The sequence below is a fragment of the Mauremys reevesii genome, linkage group 2, assembly GCF_016161935.1.
Source record: "Mauremys reevesii isolate NIE-2019 linkage group 2, ASM1616193v1, whole genome shotgun sequence".
Classification (NCBI taxonomy): Eukaryota; Metazoa; Chordata; order Testudines; family Geoemydidae; genus Mauremys; species Mauremys reevesii.
In genome coordinates, this window is record NC_052624.1 from 247,288,776 (window position 1) to 247,305,054 (window position 16,279).

Sequence of the window (16,279 nt, forward strand, 5' to 3'; positions counted from 1 at the left end):
AATGAAAGAGGTGCCAGGGCTCAAGCAATTTTCTACATTCATAACTAATGCTGCAAGCCCAGGGACGCAGGGGCTACGAACTGCCTAAGCTGGCGGCAGCGCCGGTGCTCAGCCCTGGGGCAGGGCTTCCTGCGCCCCCAGCGAGCCCCTCGCAGCTCATGGAAGGGCAGCGGCCTGCGGCATGAAGCCGGGGTGGCGGCTGCAAGCGGTGGGGCTTGTGAGGAGCCTGCTCCCCGGGTGGGTCAGGCCCCGGAGCAGAGGCGGCCGCGCTGGCGCTCGCGGCGGGGGTCGGAGAGGGGCGCGGTCCCCCATAGGGCGGAGAAGGTCTGCCGGACCCGGACACCCCCGGCAGGACTCGCAGCGGCTGAGCTCGGCCGGATGAGGCAACGGAGCGGAGCGCGGGAAGCTCTAGTTAGCGCCGAGCGGCTCAGTCCCGCCGCCCTTTGATCTGCCGCGTAGGCGCTGCAGCTGCGGGCTCCTCTCCGAGCCAGGCGTCAGGCTGAGCCGCCGCGGGGCTCTGGGACCGGCGGGTCTGCGCGGAGAAGGTGCGTGAGCCGCTTCTCTCTCCCGCTACTGCTTGCGGGCCGCGGGGAGGCCGGGCTGCTGCTGCTGCTGCAGAAGCCGGCGCGGGGCCCGGCCTGCTTGCACGCCGCCTGGGGCCCCTTGGTCGTGGCTGGCCTGTGCCACTACCGAGGCTGCGTGCCAGGGCCCCAGTGCTGTGCCGGGAGCACTGCACTCCCAGCCGTCCTGTGACGGACAGAGCCACCAGGGGCGTCTGCATTGGCGCTGGGGAACCCCCCCCCCGCCTCCAGGGGTGCGTGGGTGGCTGGGCGGGCGCACAGCTGCTGCCCCGCTCCTTGTCTGTGCTCTCTTAGTGGGGCTGGGGCAGGGGGGCATTAGTGCTGCAGAGGGTCCTTTGCACCCCATCCTTCCTGTGGCTCCTCCATGGGTCTCTGCCGCTGGGCCAGCCTGCACTCAGGGCTCTGCTCAGCCACCACCGGCACCCGTTAAAATTACTCGTTTCCAAGCGAGTTCAATGGGAATTGAACATTGCAGCAGGACACATGTTCAAATTAACATCAAGTTGACTGCGCCCCGGTTAAAAAGACAGCGAGAGAGGGGTTACGTAAAGGGCTGATGGGTGGGCAGCAGAGGCGACACGTAACCGACTGCCGCCTAGTACCTGCCTGCACTCACCAGTCCTCAAAGCTCACAGCATGCAGCCAGTGCCAGCCGGAAATGGGACAGGGGGCGGGGCCCTGCTGGCTGACAGCCCTCAGGACCGGCGGGGGAACCACTGGCCCCACACACTGCATCTTCGCCGTGCCACCAGCCTTGCACACCCACTCCCTTCGTTGGCCACTGGAACCTCCCCCCCCACCAGGGGCGGCTCTAGGCACCAGCGGGCCAAGCGCCCGCTTGGGGCGGCATCCTGGGGAGGGTGGCATTTGGCCCCGGTGGAGCTCCCGCCGGCATGCCTGCGGCAGGTCCACCGGAGCCTGGGACGAGCGGACCTGCCGCAGTCATGCCTGCGGCGGGTCCCGTCTTCCCGCGGCTCCGGTTGAGCTCCCGCAGGCATGACTGCGGCAGGTCCGCTCGTCCCGGGCTCCGGTGGACCTGCCGCAGGCATGCCGGCGGGAGCTCCACCGGAGCCAAATGCCGCCCTCCCCAGGATGCCGGAGCCGCGGGAAGAGGGGACCCGCCGCGGGACTGGGGAAGGGCGGCGCAGCGCTCCGCGCTGCTTGGGGCAGCCTACTTTGTAGAGCCGCCCCCCGCCCCCCCCCCCACACACACACTCACCGCAGGTGGCTGATGAGCAGGGATCCGGCTAGCAGGAGGACCCGCCAGTACTGATGGGGGCGGAGGGGAGACAGAAAATAGTGGAAAGTTTTCCCATTTTTAAGAAAAAATCGGGACAGCTGCAGGACAGTGCTGGGTTTACAGTGGCACCATGGAGCTGGGCCCATGCTCAGAAGGGGCCCTGGCCTGCTCTGCTTGCACTGTGTCCCAAGACCCCGCTGGCTTCCTCCCCCACACCACTTGCTCCTCTCAGCCTGCCCACCAGCCAGCCAATGGCTCCTCTCCAACCCCTGGTTTCACTCGCTGGCTTTTCTCTGCCTCCTGGCCAGATCCCAGTGTACCTCTGGCTCCAGGCAGTCTCTGCTTCCCGCCACCAGTGGGGCCCCACCTGTCTCCCTGGAGCTGAGCCGCCTGGGACTGATGCAGCAGCCTGGCCAGTCTCGGACAGTTGGGCGGGGGGAACAGTGTGGGGGGCTTGGCTGGGCCCCTCCAGGCAAGTGGGTCCTGAGGGAGCCTGGGTGGGGCAGGCCCTGGCCTGGCTGATCGCACCACTCCCAAGGGGCCAGAGTGATTCCCTGCCCCAGGATGGTGGTGGCTCAGCTTGGCAGACCCAGTTGCCTCCTAGCAGGGACAGTAAGTGGGGCCAGGAGGCAGGGTGTGGGGGAGTGGGTCTCGGAGGTGGGGATGGGGAAGATCTGTGTGTGTTGGGACACTAGTGAATGGGGGTTCTGTGCAGGGTGGTGTACATTTGTGGCAGGGTTGGCGGGGCTGGGCATAGTGGATCTGGGGGTGCTCTGGCCATAGGGAATCGGGGTGTGTGTGTTCTGGTGTTGGGCAGGGGCGCTGTGTGGCATGACACGGGCCCATCCCCGAGGGGAAGGGGCATGCTGGCAGCACAGAGCCGGGCGGGCCATTGTGCATCTGGCAACTGCCAGTTTGTAAATAGTGCCCTCACCCTGAGCTGGGCGGAGCAGGGCCGCCCCTGCCATGCCATGCCCCATTGCCTCTGGCTGGCCCCTCGCTCCAGGGACTGAACCTCCTGCGCCATGCTCCATTGCTGCCATGGGGGCCCACAAATATATTTGGCACTGAGCCTACAAAAAGTTAATCCGGCCCTGCTGCAGGAGGGCTTAAATATGGGACTGTCCCTTTAAAAACTGGACATCTGGTCACCCTATTCATGGGACACTGTGGTTATTTGACTCAATGGGTGCAGTGGTTGCTCTTACCAGTCTGCAGTTGAAATGGTTCTACCAACGAGTCTTCTGTTCACACGTGGCTCCATATGGCTCACATGGTAAAAATGGTACCAGGCACCTAGTGCCTGCTATCAGTTTGTGCCACACTGTTGCCTCTTTCACCTGTTTGGTTGTGTTGATGGTTTGGTGCAGATATCCTTAGCACAGTCCCAGCAGTACATTCAATCTTTCAAGTCCCAACACACCCAATATATTTTCAGCATTGCTCACTACAGCTCCAGTGTCTCTCACTGTGCCTCACCCCGGCCCCTGTAGCTGGGGTGCTTCTCCACCTTGTTTTCTTTCCAGGCCTGGCTCTAGTTCTCCCTTGATTCACCCCTCTATCATTCCCCAGACCGTAGCCTTCTCTGGCCTTCCAGCTTCATCTCTCTGACTCAGAGAGCCAACAGGCATCTCCTGCTGCTGCTCTCAGCCCTCAGCTCTTTTTGGCCTGGGGAAGTTTGTAATAGACACCCCCGCCCCGACTGTTCTCCTGTCTTCTGCTTTAAGTGGCCTGATCTGCCTCCACTGCTCACTAGGGAGTTCTTACTGCTCCCTCCTTCAAGGAAGCCCTCAATTCTGTTCTGCTTTTCTTAGTGAGCTCGTGCTCAAGCTCCTTCTGTGGGTTCTGAACTCCCACTTATCTTTGGGCTGTCTCTCATTTCTAACTCTCATGGCAGCCACACCCTCCTCAGACTGGAATAGGAGTATTGGATCCCATTTCACTTAAGGACCTACTACCATGCTCAAAGATTTCCTTTCTGAGAACTATACAAAAGAGATGCAAGTATAGAATAGAGAAGAAGAGAGAAGTGTACATCAGGATAGTGGAAAGCTAAGGTGCAGCTCTTGGATATAAATGTACAACAGAGAATGATTCAAAACCTGCAAGTGATACAGAGTGACCCACATTGTTCTAAGAAGGCATTATACAGTTTGGATACTTTTGGTACTTCAAGGAGAATACTGTAATTAGAAAACCAATGGGTGTGTCTTTTGAGAAGCAAAAAATAAGCTAGTCTCAAATGAGAGCACGTTCATACACTTTTGAGAAAGATTAAGGACAAAACTTTGAAATGCAACCACTCTGGCTTTTTTTATTCTTTTTTATTTATTATTTAATTCAATTCAAGGATGTCCAATCTTTTAGAAGTGCGGTGATACCAATTGAAGTTAATAGGATCTGTGAATAACACTTCTGAAAATCAGGCCCAAGGTATCTTCAGTTGGTCAGGCACTCAAAATCAGCAGCACTTTTGGAAAATGAAAAGCAACATTCCCAATGTCTGGTTACTATGGGCCTGATTTTTCAAAGGTACTGAACATGTCATGTGCAGTTTCATGTTGATTTCACCTGGAGTTATGAATGTCTAATCCAGTGGTTCTCAAAGTTTTGTACTGGTGTCCCCTTTCACATAGCAAGCCTCTGAGTGTGACACCCCCACCTCCCATATAAATTAAAAACACTTTTTTATATCGTTAACACCATTATAAATGCTGGAGGCAAAGCGGGGTTTGGGGTGGAGACTGACAGCTAGCGACCCCTCATTTGAGAAACCCTGGTCTAATACCTCTGAAAGTCAGGCCTGATGTGCCTGCCTGTTATAATAAAACAGAGATCCTCAGCTAAAGGGAAAGTGTGTGTGTTATGCTTTCTCACCCTCTTCCTCCCCCCCTCGCCCTTTAATTTCCTTCTTTTTAACACACTGAGATTTGTCTCCCCACAAATGTACTTTCAGGAACACACTATCTGGTATAGCACCTGTGTAATGTGCAGTTCTTGGTATGACCATGAGCAAGACTGATTCCATGTGTTGGGATGGAGGACTTGCTAATACTCTTATCCAGCATGTAGTTCTCTCTGCTTCAATCACAAAAGATTTATAAGGTTTAAAGTTAGGATGAAAAAGGCCGGTCAGATTTTGCTTGGGTTAGGATAAAGGCTCTTATTGGAATTCATTCTTAGGGTGATCTATTGTCTCATGTTCTTCAGAAATACTTCATGATCTGAATAAAAAGCATCCACTTCATAAAATGTAAGTTATGTATTGTTGGTCTCTTGAAAACTTAAACTAATTTTTTCCAGTGTTGCATCTGCTGTGGCTTAGATGACAGCCATGAGTAATGCCCACGATATAGTTTTTTTAAGCTGGCTGGACACTGTTTTATAGATAAGGTTCGTATCAAATATAGACAGACCTAGGACTTGGCCAGCAGAAGTTTGTAAATTCACGCTAAATCTTTGGATTGCCTTGGCTAGTTCCTTGGTATTCAAACTATTGTTAACAGCATAAAAATAAAGTATCAAGACAGACCAGAACAGATTGCAAATGCGGGATGGGAAAGAACCACCCAACACTGACCATAGTTGGGAGACATCTGCCATTAGGGCACATGTGAATTCCTCTTATTTGGTTTATAGTATGGTTTTGCACATCACATTCTTTAATGCCAAATAGTAAAGAAAGTGGCTTATAAGGCCAAGTTTATTATTGATATAATTGCACAATTACAGATGCACTGGGGAGTCATTTATTCATTTCAGTTCCAGTGACTAGAAAATTTTTTACATTCTTTGTTGGAAGGTTGAAAGTTTGGTCTGGTCATTTATGCCTTCCCTTCCAACTGTGAGAAGTTGGAGGAGGATGGCTGCACACTAAAGAAGTGGCAGCTGCAGGGGAAAAATATCTCACTTATAAAAAGTACCAAGTGATTAGAATCTTCAGATGTAATGAATAATAGAAGGTGCTGTGTGGCCTATGCATGAAATCTTGTCTGTCACACGTTGTGTTTCAACAATTTTAGATGCTTGTTTCTATGCACATGGAAGAGTCTGAAAATGTGAAATCTTTTTTAAGCTGACCTGAAGTCAGTTATGTTCCTCTCTAATGGATGTGAAGAAGTCTTAACTAACTCATCTGTAATGTTCTAAACCCTAATTTATTGATAAAGGAAAACATCCTAAAGTTTAAATTTCTGACAGAAGCTGTGGAAAAAATACTGGCCTTTGCTTTTGGTGTTAAAAGGGGAAAAATGTTGTGTCATTTAAAAAAAAATATGCCTACATTTTGAAAGGTGACTAGCGATTTTTGGGTGTCCAAGCTTAAAAGGGGCTTTTTTTTCCTTTTAAATTTCTCTCCCCCCTCAAAGGTCCACTGCTCAGTATTTTCTGGAAATCAGGCCCCCATTAAAGTGTCTCAGCTTGAACACGTTGGTTTTGAAAAATAAGGCTATATCTTTTTAATGGGTGGGTTTCAAAACTTAATTTTGAATTACTGTCCCAGCATATGCAGTGGTCTCCATTAAAATGCCAATATTTAAAAACAGGTATCAGACATCACACAGTTTCCTCCTATATTTAGAATAGAAAGCTTATTTGGTAACTGTTTGGTAACAACTGGCAAATAGTGATTCTGATATTTTCTACTGTACTGTTATAGATGGAGTGTAAAGAGAGAGAGAGACAACATAGGTGAGGTAATATCTTTTATTGGACCCACTTCTGTGGTGAAAGGGACAGGCTTTTGAGCATCACAGAGCTTTTCATAGCATATCAGGGTTAGAAGGACCTCAGGAGGTTATCTAGTCCAGCCCCCTGCTCAAAGCAGGACCAATCCCTTGACAGATATTTACCCCAGTTCCCTAAATAGCCCCCTCAAGGATTGAGCTCACAACCCTGGGTTTAGCAGGCTAATGCTCAGACTACTGAGTTATCCCTCCCCAAGTCTGGAGGAGGTAACCAGAGCGTCTAAGCTAAATTCATGATGGGACCTATTAAGCATGAGGCTTTCACAGATGCCACTTAAAAGGAAGTGGACAATTAAGGGTTAGGAAGCAGCAGGATATGTTACAAGTTGTTGTAATGAGCCACAATGTCTGTGTTAAGTGCATTGTTTTAAGTGTCCAGCAGAATTTAGAATTTAAGTTCCCAGACTTACTTTTGAAGGTGTGCAGGTTTCCTTTAAGGGCGAGATCTGAGAGATCAGATACTGAGTGATCACGTTGTGAAATGTGTTTGTCCTTGCCTCTGATTATGAGCTTGGTGGGATGTTTGAAGGCCATAAGAGGGGGGTTGGGAAAGATTTCTTTACAAACCCTTTTTATAAAATGATCACTCGATATGTGACTGCTCAGTCCTCACTCTCTGAGAAAACTAGCACACCTTCAGAAGATAACCCTGGGAACTTATATGCATAATTCTGCTGGACACTAAAAAATTATGGATTTAACAGAGACACTGGTTTTATGGCTTATTACAACAATTTGTAACACACCCTGCTGTCTGCTAACCCTTATTTGCCACTTCATTTTAAGTGGTCTCCTACAGCATGTGCGAAACCCTTATGTTTAACAATCTGTCCTGCCTTTTATTTAGCTCAGATACTCTGGTTACCTTCTCAAAACTTGAGGAAGAGCTCTGTGAAGCTCAAAAGTTTGTCTCTTCCATCAGCAGAAGTTAGTCCAGTAAAAGATGTTACCTCACCTATCTTGTCTCTCTCAACATGGCTACAACAATACTGCAGACAATACATAGAACATATCATTCATAGGGTATGTCTACACTACAAGAGTAGTTCGATTCAACTTAATTCGAATTTGTGGAATCGACCTTACAAAGTCGAATTTGTGTATCCACACTAAGGACACTAATTCGACTTTGTGATTCCACACTAACGGGGCCAGCGTCGACTTTGGAAGCGGTGCACTGTGGGAAGCTATCCCACAGTTCCCGCACTCCCCGCTGCCCATTGGAATTCTGGGATTTCCCCCCAATGCATGCTGGGGGGAAAACTGTGTTGAGGGTGGTCTTGGGTAACTGTCAGCATTCAACCGTCACTCCCGCCGGCAGGAAATCAGTTTGCGCACGTTTCCTGTTAGTGACAGCGCGGACGCCACAGCACTCCACTGCGATCATGGAGCCTACTGCGATCATCGCTGCACTTATGGCCATTGTCAACTCCTCGCACCTTATCGTCCACCTCTTCAACAGTCAGATGCTGAGAAATCAGGCGAGGAGGCTCCGGCAGCGCGGTGAGGACATGAAGTCTCAGAGTGGCACAGACTTCTCAGAAAGCACAGGACGCCGCGCCATGGAGATCATGGTGGCAATGGGTCATGTTCATGCTATGGGACGGCGATTCTGGGCCCGGGAAACAAGCACGGACTGGTGGGACCGCATAGTGCTGCAGGTCTGGGATGAATCACAGTGGCTGCGAAACTTCAGGATGCGTAAGGGCACTTTCCTTGAACTGTGTGACTTGCTGTCCCCTGCCCTGAAGCGCAAGGACACCCGCATGCGAGCAGCCCTGAGTGTGCAGAAGCGAGTGGCCATAGCCCTCTGGAAACTTGCCACGCCAGACAGCTACCGGTCAGTAGCAACCACTTTGACGTGGGCAAATCTACCGTGGGGGTTGCTGTGATGCAAGTAGCCAACGCAATCGTTGAGCTACTGCTCTCAAAGGTAGTGACCCTGGGAAACGTCCAGGTCATCATAGATGGCTTCACCGCGATGGGATTCCCAAACTGTGGTGGGGCTATAGATGGGACTCACATCCCTATCCTGGGACCGGCCCACCAGGCCAGCCAGTATATTAACCGAAAGGGCTACTTTTCAATGGTGCTGCAAGCAGTGGTGGACCATAGGGGACGTTTTACTAACATCAACGTCGGGTGGCCGGGCAAGGTTCATGACGTGCGTGTTTTCAGGAACTCTGGTCTCTTTAGACGCCTGCAGGAAGGTAGTTTCTTCCCGGACCACAAAATAAGTGTTGGGGATGTGGAGATGCCTATAGTGATCCTCGGGGACCCAGCCTATCCGCTAATGCCCTGGCTCATGAAGCCCTATACAGGCGCCTTGGACAGTGACAAGGAGCTCTTCAACTACTGGCTGAGCAAGTGCAGAATGGTGGTGGAGTGTGCTTTCGGACGTCTCAAGGGGAGATGGTGAAGCTTACTGACTCGCTCGGATCTCAGCGAAAGCAATATCCCCATTGTTATTGCTGCTTGCTGTGTGCTCCACAATCTCTGTGAGAGCAAGGGGGAGACCTTTATGGCAGGATGGGAGGTTGAGGCAAATTGCCTGGCTGCTGATTACGCTCAGCCAGACACCCGTGCAATTAGAAGAGCCCAGCGGGAAGCGCTGTGCATCTGGGAGGCTTTGAAAGCTAGGTTCCTCAGGGAGCGGGGTAACCTGTGACTGTTCAGTTTCTTTACAGAGAAGCTGAACCTGCCCCTGCTTCAGTTACTGTTGACTTTCTTCTGTGGTGACATACCCCGTTCACCACGTTTTCCCCCCCTTCCAACACACGTTTAAAAATAAAGTTAATGGAATATTTTTAATTAGCAACGTTTTCTTTACTAATGAATTCACGTTAAAGGGTTGAAACAGGGACGCAGACTGTGGTGGGTAGGGTGTGCAGTGATGTACAGACCGCTTCTACACTCGAGGAATGACAGGCTCCTGCCCCTAGAGCGGTCTGCACTGCCGGACTGGTTGTTTCAACGGAGACTGCCATCCCTCCTTTTCGGGACTCTGTGTGCGGGGGCTATGTGGCCTTGTGGCGGGGGAGGACTAGGGGCAGGACGTTTACAGGTGGGTGTGAAGGAAGGGGTGAGGGGTGCAGGCTCTGGGCTGGGGGTGGGGGCGTAGGAAGGGGTGAGGGGTGTGTGGGAAGGGGGAGGAGGTGTAGGGGGATGAGGGCTCTGGCTGGGGCTGAGGGTTTGGGGCATTGGAGAGGCTCAGGGCTATGATGGAAGGGCAGGGTAAGGGCAGCCTGCCTTGCCATTTTTGTATGGCAGGCGCTAGGACCCTGGGGCACCAGACAGCATTTCTGCGGGGAGCCGCTCTACTGTCAGGCAGGTACGGAGCGCGGCGGGGCAAGGGGGAGACCCGTGGGGGCCAGGGCCCGATCCAGGCAGGAGCGGGGGAGAGACCTAGCTCCAAATATAGCTGGAGCAGGGCACCTTCCGCCTATGCACAGAACATGAAAAACACCTCCCAGACTGACCAGGGTGCCTAGTGACTGCACTATGTGTGTGTGACCTGCTGTAGATCCTGCCCCCGTGTATGTATCCAGGTAATGGTGACCGTCCTATGCAATTACCAAACCCCTCCCCCCCCTTCACACAAAGTCTTCTGTAAAGAAACATGACGGAAACAGTAATGAACAGCAAACTATTTTTAATAATCAACTACACAGTGAGGGAACGAAACTGGGATTTGGGCTTGGGTGATCCAGGAAGGGAAGGACTTCTCAAAATGTAGCGAATGAGAGCTTTTTGGTACTTGAGCACTCTGCTGGGGTGGAGTGACAGTTTTTACGGCTCCTGGCGCACCTCCTTCTTGTTATTTTGGGTGAGGGGGGGTATGGGACTTTGTGGCGGGGGAGGGCGGTTGCAGATACACTGCAGGGGGGCTCTGTCCTCCTGCCTGCGGTCCTGCAGAACATCCACAAGGCGCCTGAGCGTGTCCGTTTGCTCCCTCATTAGTCCAATCAGCGTTTGAGTCGCCTGCTGGTCCTCCAGACGCCATCTGTCCTCCCGTTCGCTGTGTGAGCGCTGCTGCTGGGAGAGGTTCTCCCTCCACTGGCTCTGCTGGGCCGCCTCGGCTCGGGAGCAGCCCATAAGTTCTGCGAACATCTCGTCCCGTGTCTTTTTCTTGTGCCGCCTAATCTGCGCCAGCCTCTCTGAGGGGCATGCTGGAGCAGGTGCATACAGGTGCAGCTGTGTGATGGGAAAAAGGGACTGACTTCCGTATAAAGATACATTTCCGCAAAGAGGAAACATAGTCTAGTCAGTCTCTGTGAACAAGACCATGCACAGCACTCACTCAGGGAAAGTTCGAATTTTCGGAATTCGCTTTCATTGCCTGGGGGATTGCACTGCAGACCAGACAAGCGGGGCGGGACAGCAGAATCCGTGGAGCAGCCAGGCATGGTAAGCCAAAAACTTTTGGCTGCTTAAAAGTCAATGTATACCACTGTCCTCTTGCTACAGGCAATCCTGAAAGCATAAACTCTGCCCCTGTTGCACCCCATCGTGTCTGTTCCCTGGGAAAGATCCCTGTATAATGCCACTCTGCAGCCTCCACCACGTGGCTGTAAAGTGACGCTCATTGTTATGCAAAGGAACAGTGAAGCACTCCCAATACTAATAGTACACAAATTACTGTAATTAAATGCAGGAGTCTCCGAGCGAGATCACCCTGAGGAGGGTCACTGAGGCAGATAGAGAGCGCATGCTGCGTGAAAGCCAGCACAAACCAGGGGCCTATGCGGCCATGCTCGTGGAGGCAATGCTCCCGGAGTACCTGATGATAGCCTGGCGCGGAAAAGTGTGCTACCACGGAGCACCCAATAAGGCAGCTCTCCCCAGGAACCTCATGCAGAGGTTTTTCGATTACCTGCAGGAGAGATTCTCGGAAATCTCCCAAAAGGATTTCTGTTCCATCCCCATATATATTTACCTTCTTTTCACATAGTTAATATTCCTGTTCTGTTAGAAAAAATGTTTGCATGTTTAAAGCACTTACCGACTGATCCTTTCCCTGATTCAGGGTCCGGGGTAACGGCTGGGAGGGTTGGTAGGGGATTTCAGTGAGGGTGATGAAGAGATCCTGGCTGTCGGGGAAATCAGCGTTGTAAGCGCTGTCGACTGCCTTGTCCTCCTCATCTTCCCCGTCCGCGAACATCTCCGAGGAACAGTCCGTCGACAGTATCCCATCCTCAGAGTCCACGCACACTGGTGGGGCAGTGGTGGCAGACCCACCGAGAATGGCATGCAGTGCCTCGTAGAACCAGCATGTCTGGGGCTGGGCTCCGGAGCGTCCGTTTGCCGCTCTGATTTTTTGGTAGCCTTGTCTCAGCTCCTTGACTTTCACACGGCACTGCGTTGTATCCTGGCTGTATCCTCTGAGTGCCATGGCTTTGGAGACTTTCTCGTAGGTATTTGCATTCCGTTTGTTGGAGCGCAGCTCCGAAAGCACAGACTCATCGCCCCACACAGCAATGAGATCCAAGACTTCCTGGTCAGTCCATGCTGGGGCCCTCTTTCTAGTCTGAGATTGCATGGACACCTCTGCTGGAGAACTCTGCATCGCTGCCAGTGCTGCTGAGCTCGCCACGACGTCCACACAGGAAATGAGATTCAAACTGGCCAGACAGGAAAAGGAATTCAAATTTCCACGGGGCTTTTCCTGTGTGGCTGGTCAGAGCATCCAAGCTCGGACTGCTGTCAAGAGCGTCAACAGAGTGGTGCACTGTGGGATAGCTCCTGGAGCTACTAAGGTCGATTTGCATCCACACCTAGCCTAATTCGACATGGCCATGTCGAATTTAGCGCTACTCCCCTCGTCGGGGAGGAGTACAGAATTCGAACTAAAGAGCCCTCTATGTCGAATTAAATGGCTTCCTGGTGTGGACGGGTGCACGGTTAATTCGAATTAACGCTGCTAAATTCGAATTAAAGTCCTAGTGTGGACCAGAAGGGCCATTATGATCATCTAGTCTGACCTCCTGTGTAACACAAGCCATAGAACTTCCCCAAAATAATTCCTAGAACAGTCCTTGGCACACAACTTGATTTTTGCGTTGGTTGCCAGGAATCTTTGCTCCAGTCCTTGCCCTAATGTACAGGTATTTGTACAAACAAGATTATTAAAGGCACTTGAAAAAATCCTTTAAGCAGATACATTTTCCACATTGGACGTGAGGGAAAAAAACAACAGTGCAGAAATCCTTTACTGCTGAAAGGGGGTGGGATTCAGTACAAATATCTAATGAACATGCATTTAGATTAAATGCTCTCTCTCAAACTGTATACATAATCTTCTGTAAACATAATTCATGTTGCCTGCCAAAACTTTCCTCCACACAGACCAGATGAGTGCCAGATAGTTTTTAAAAATGGTGAGAAAATCAGTCATCTTTTCTTAAAGATTTTACTAAATTTATTTTATCCCTCAAAAGTTCCAAAATATATATGTAAGAGTTTAACTTGTCTATATTTTAAACTGTCTAAAGAATCTTCTGTGTGTACTAGTATTATGATTTTTTTAAAATTTTGCAATTCTTTCACTAAATTGCCTTTACTAAAGGGTCAGGGATTGTAACCGTGTATCTTGTAAAGGAAACAATATTAAAAACCTGCCTTAAATTTACTTGTAAATAAATGGCTTAAATTTTGTAGAGGCTAAAACATAGCTTGAGGCAGGGGAGAATGTCCTGGTAAATACAAAGAAGAAAGTAATTGAGAATACATAACAGGATATTTATTTAAAATATAATTGATGGCTGCCCTGATTTCAAAAGAGCTATGTGACAATTTATGCTAGCTGAAGATCTGCTCCATAGGCTGGCCTTTGACCTGATGTGTTGATGTGAGCGGGAGATTTAATTTTCTCAGGGACTAAGAACCACTGCAACCCTGATGGCCTGCCTTCCTGATACTGATGTGAGCATACTCTATTTTTTAAACTGTTTTACTTTGTTTATTTTCTGTCACAGTTATTGGTTGTTATAGTGCCAGGTCTGTTCTCAAGTTTATTAATAGTGGAGAATTTCCTACTAAATCACTATCAGGAAAAGAGGAAGAAGTTGCTTTTGTTCTTTTTTGACAATTCTACTCAATATATATAGGTATCCCGCATTTTTAATATTTTGCATTTTGATATTGTCTGAGCAGGCTGTTGACTATGCACATATACAAGAGAAATGGGTTTTAAGTAATTTCAGTGATTCAAGCACCCCTGGTAAGGCTCTTAAGAAGTATTATTTATGTGACAATAGACTTCAGAGGAAGTATCATGCTCCCATGAGATTTTGGCTCAGGGCTTAAATTATCTCTTTTAAATCAATAAGAACTCATTTATTTCACTGGTTTGGCTCCTAAAGACCACAGTGCAGAGCAGGCCACTGAAGTTGTTTTCCTTCTGTTTTGACAATAGGATTTGATGTACTCATTCCTGATATAAGTACTTCTGATGGTCCTGAATTGCAGGTCTCCCCTTCTACCAGTGTTTCCTTATAATGTGTTTCTATCTCATACGGAACAAACACTCAATTCCATTTACACTGCCCTAAGATGTCTTGTGAAGTTCAGGATGTGGAGAATTCTGAATTGGTTTGGAAGGAAAAAGAGCTGGAAGCTACTAATTTCTTTAAGATTAATCATATACTTTGGTGAAGTCTTATTATCATCCTTAGACATCTATAGAAAAAGTGTGTTCTTAATCGCAGCTGAAGTGCTCGGTGCTGTACAGGACACAAAGGAAAAGAATGTATGTCTCAAAGAGCTTACACACTAATAGAAAGATATGATGAAGATAAAATGCCCTAAAGACTACAGGAAGGAATAAGAGATTTTGATTTTAATGATTTGTTTGGTTTGGTTCACTTGTGGGCATTATGGAAGAAGCCTTATGGGGGACATAAAGCAGGAAGAAGGGTGACTTAATGAACCACTTTGGGGAGCATTTCATGCATAGGGATTGGTTTTGAACAAGGCATGCAGACACAGCTATAAGACTTAGTTTTGTTAATTTTCTCTGTTTGCGTCTGTAATAATCACAACACCTATGTAGATAAGTTAAAACACATTTAATGGAAGTCCTTGCCACTAACAGAAATATTTTTTCCTCTGAAGGGCAGAAATCTTATTTGATTTCTACCTGCAATCCTCCTCCTGTTGCTCCAGGCAGATCTGTTTTTGTCAGAGTATTTCAGCACATGTAGTGGTATCGGATAAGGATTGGTTAATTTTGTGCTCTCTAGTGAGCAAGCCTGGATACTTCCTCTCACCTGGCAACTCCCTGACATGTTTTGCAAATGCTGCATTTTTTTCCTGATAGTATTCAGACTCTCTTATGATTTGTAGAAAATGCTTTGTGCTTTCAGCCTCAATGCTTAAGCAACTTAATGTGAGATTTAAGCTTTTGTATTTGAGGAGTATCATATCACTTATGATGTTAAATCCCATATATTCTTTCATCCAGATCATTTGGCAAATTTTATTTAAAGTAAAGCGGATTAAAAACAAACATACCAAGTGAATCCTCTTCTGCTGACCCTGAGGTTAAATCAGTGGATGAATTCAAGAATTAGGAACTGTTTAGTCAATAATGGGCACTATGTCTATGAAGCAGTTTGGTATTTGTATTTTCCTGTTTTTAAAAATCAGTGGTTCTTTTTTCCTGTCTATGATCCTACAGTGTAGGCTTGGCAAGCTGGTCAATTGACTGCTTATTATTTGACCCTGGTCAAATATTGTCAAATATGCCATCAAGAATGCCCCAATGTAGGTGGTGGCCCACCTTTGTGACTGCATCACCGTGTGGTTCTTTCTTAGTTTCGTAACTTCATTTGATTTGTTTCACATTTTTCTGAGTTAACATAACTCAGTAAAATAACTTGCTTTTTGGCATAAGTATCTATCTAGGCTAAGCCTATTGGAGTCCATAAAGTTTTACTTGTTATTGTTACTTCTGTTATCATTCTAAAAAATTAGTGCTTTAAAATATTATTTGATCCTTTTTGATATTTGACATTGACCTTCTAAACCCAGGGTTATGGGTTCAATCCTTGAGGGGGCCATTTAGTGATCTGGGGCAAAAATCTGTCTGGGGCTTGGTCCTGCTTTGAGCAAGGAGTTGGACTAGATGACCTCCCGAGGTCCCTTCCAATCCTGATATTCCATTCTAATTTGGGCATGAATCAGGACTGGGAGTGGCTGGCTCATTACAGAAGCAGCTCTGCCTCACCTGGAATTGACACCTCCTCATCTATTATTGGGAGTGGGCTACATCCACCCTGATTGAATTGGCCCTGTCAACACTAGTTCTCCACTTTTTTTTTTCATTTATCACTTTATTTTGTACAAAAACATTTAAGTAGTTGCCACAGCAGCCGCCTGGGTTCTCTGCACTGAAACTCTGGTGTGGGTCTTAGCCAGGTGATCAGTGTCAGGGGTCAGATAACTGTAGGTCTTGGAGATCGCATCAAAGGTGGCTTTAGCAAAGTTGCCCAGTGTAGCAGTACAACCCTTAGCTGAAGTATAGCAGTCATCAATTCCAGCCATCATCAGCAGTTTCTTTGGAACAGGGGCAGATACAATTCCTGTACCACGGGGTGCTGGGATCAGACGCACCAGAACAGATCTACAACGACCAGTAACCTTGCAGGTAACTCCCTTCTCTTCATGTGTCATTATATAAAGCCTGCATCTGTAACTTTCACTCCATGCATCTG

The 16,279-nt window shown here is 48.8% G+C and overlaps 2 protein-coding genes across 3 annotated transcripts in view; one reads left to right on the forward strand and one right to left on the reverse strand.

The window, feature by feature from the left end:
• The first annotated feature begins 291 nt into the window (after positions 1-291).
• Positions 292-16,279, forward strand: part of CPQ (carboxypeptidase Q) — a 248,519-nt gene continuing 232,531 nt past the window's right edge. Inside the window, exon 1 of one of the 2 annotated variants that reach the window (XM_039527638.1) lies at positions 292-545. The gene's annotated coding sequence lies outside the window, so the exon portion shown is untranslated. The remainder of the gene's footprint in view (positions 546-16,279) is intronic. The other variant, XM_039527636.1, reaches the window with a different exon arrangement.
• On the reverse strand, positions 15,879-16,239 carry LOC120399413 (40S ribosomal protein S2-like). Its single transcript, XM_039527639.1, has one exon. The coding sequence runs from the start codon at positions 16,236-16,238 to the stop codon at positions 15,918-15,920; it is 321 nt and encodes a 106-aa protein (XP_039383573.1). The 5' UTR covers position 16,239; the 3' UTR covers positions 15,879-15,917.

Excerpts from the sequence above, each read along its gene's own strand:
- LOC120399413 (XM_039527639.1), bottom strand. The coding sequence starts at position 16,238 with ATGACACATGAAGAGAAGGGAGTTACCTGCAAGGTTACTGGTCGTTGT.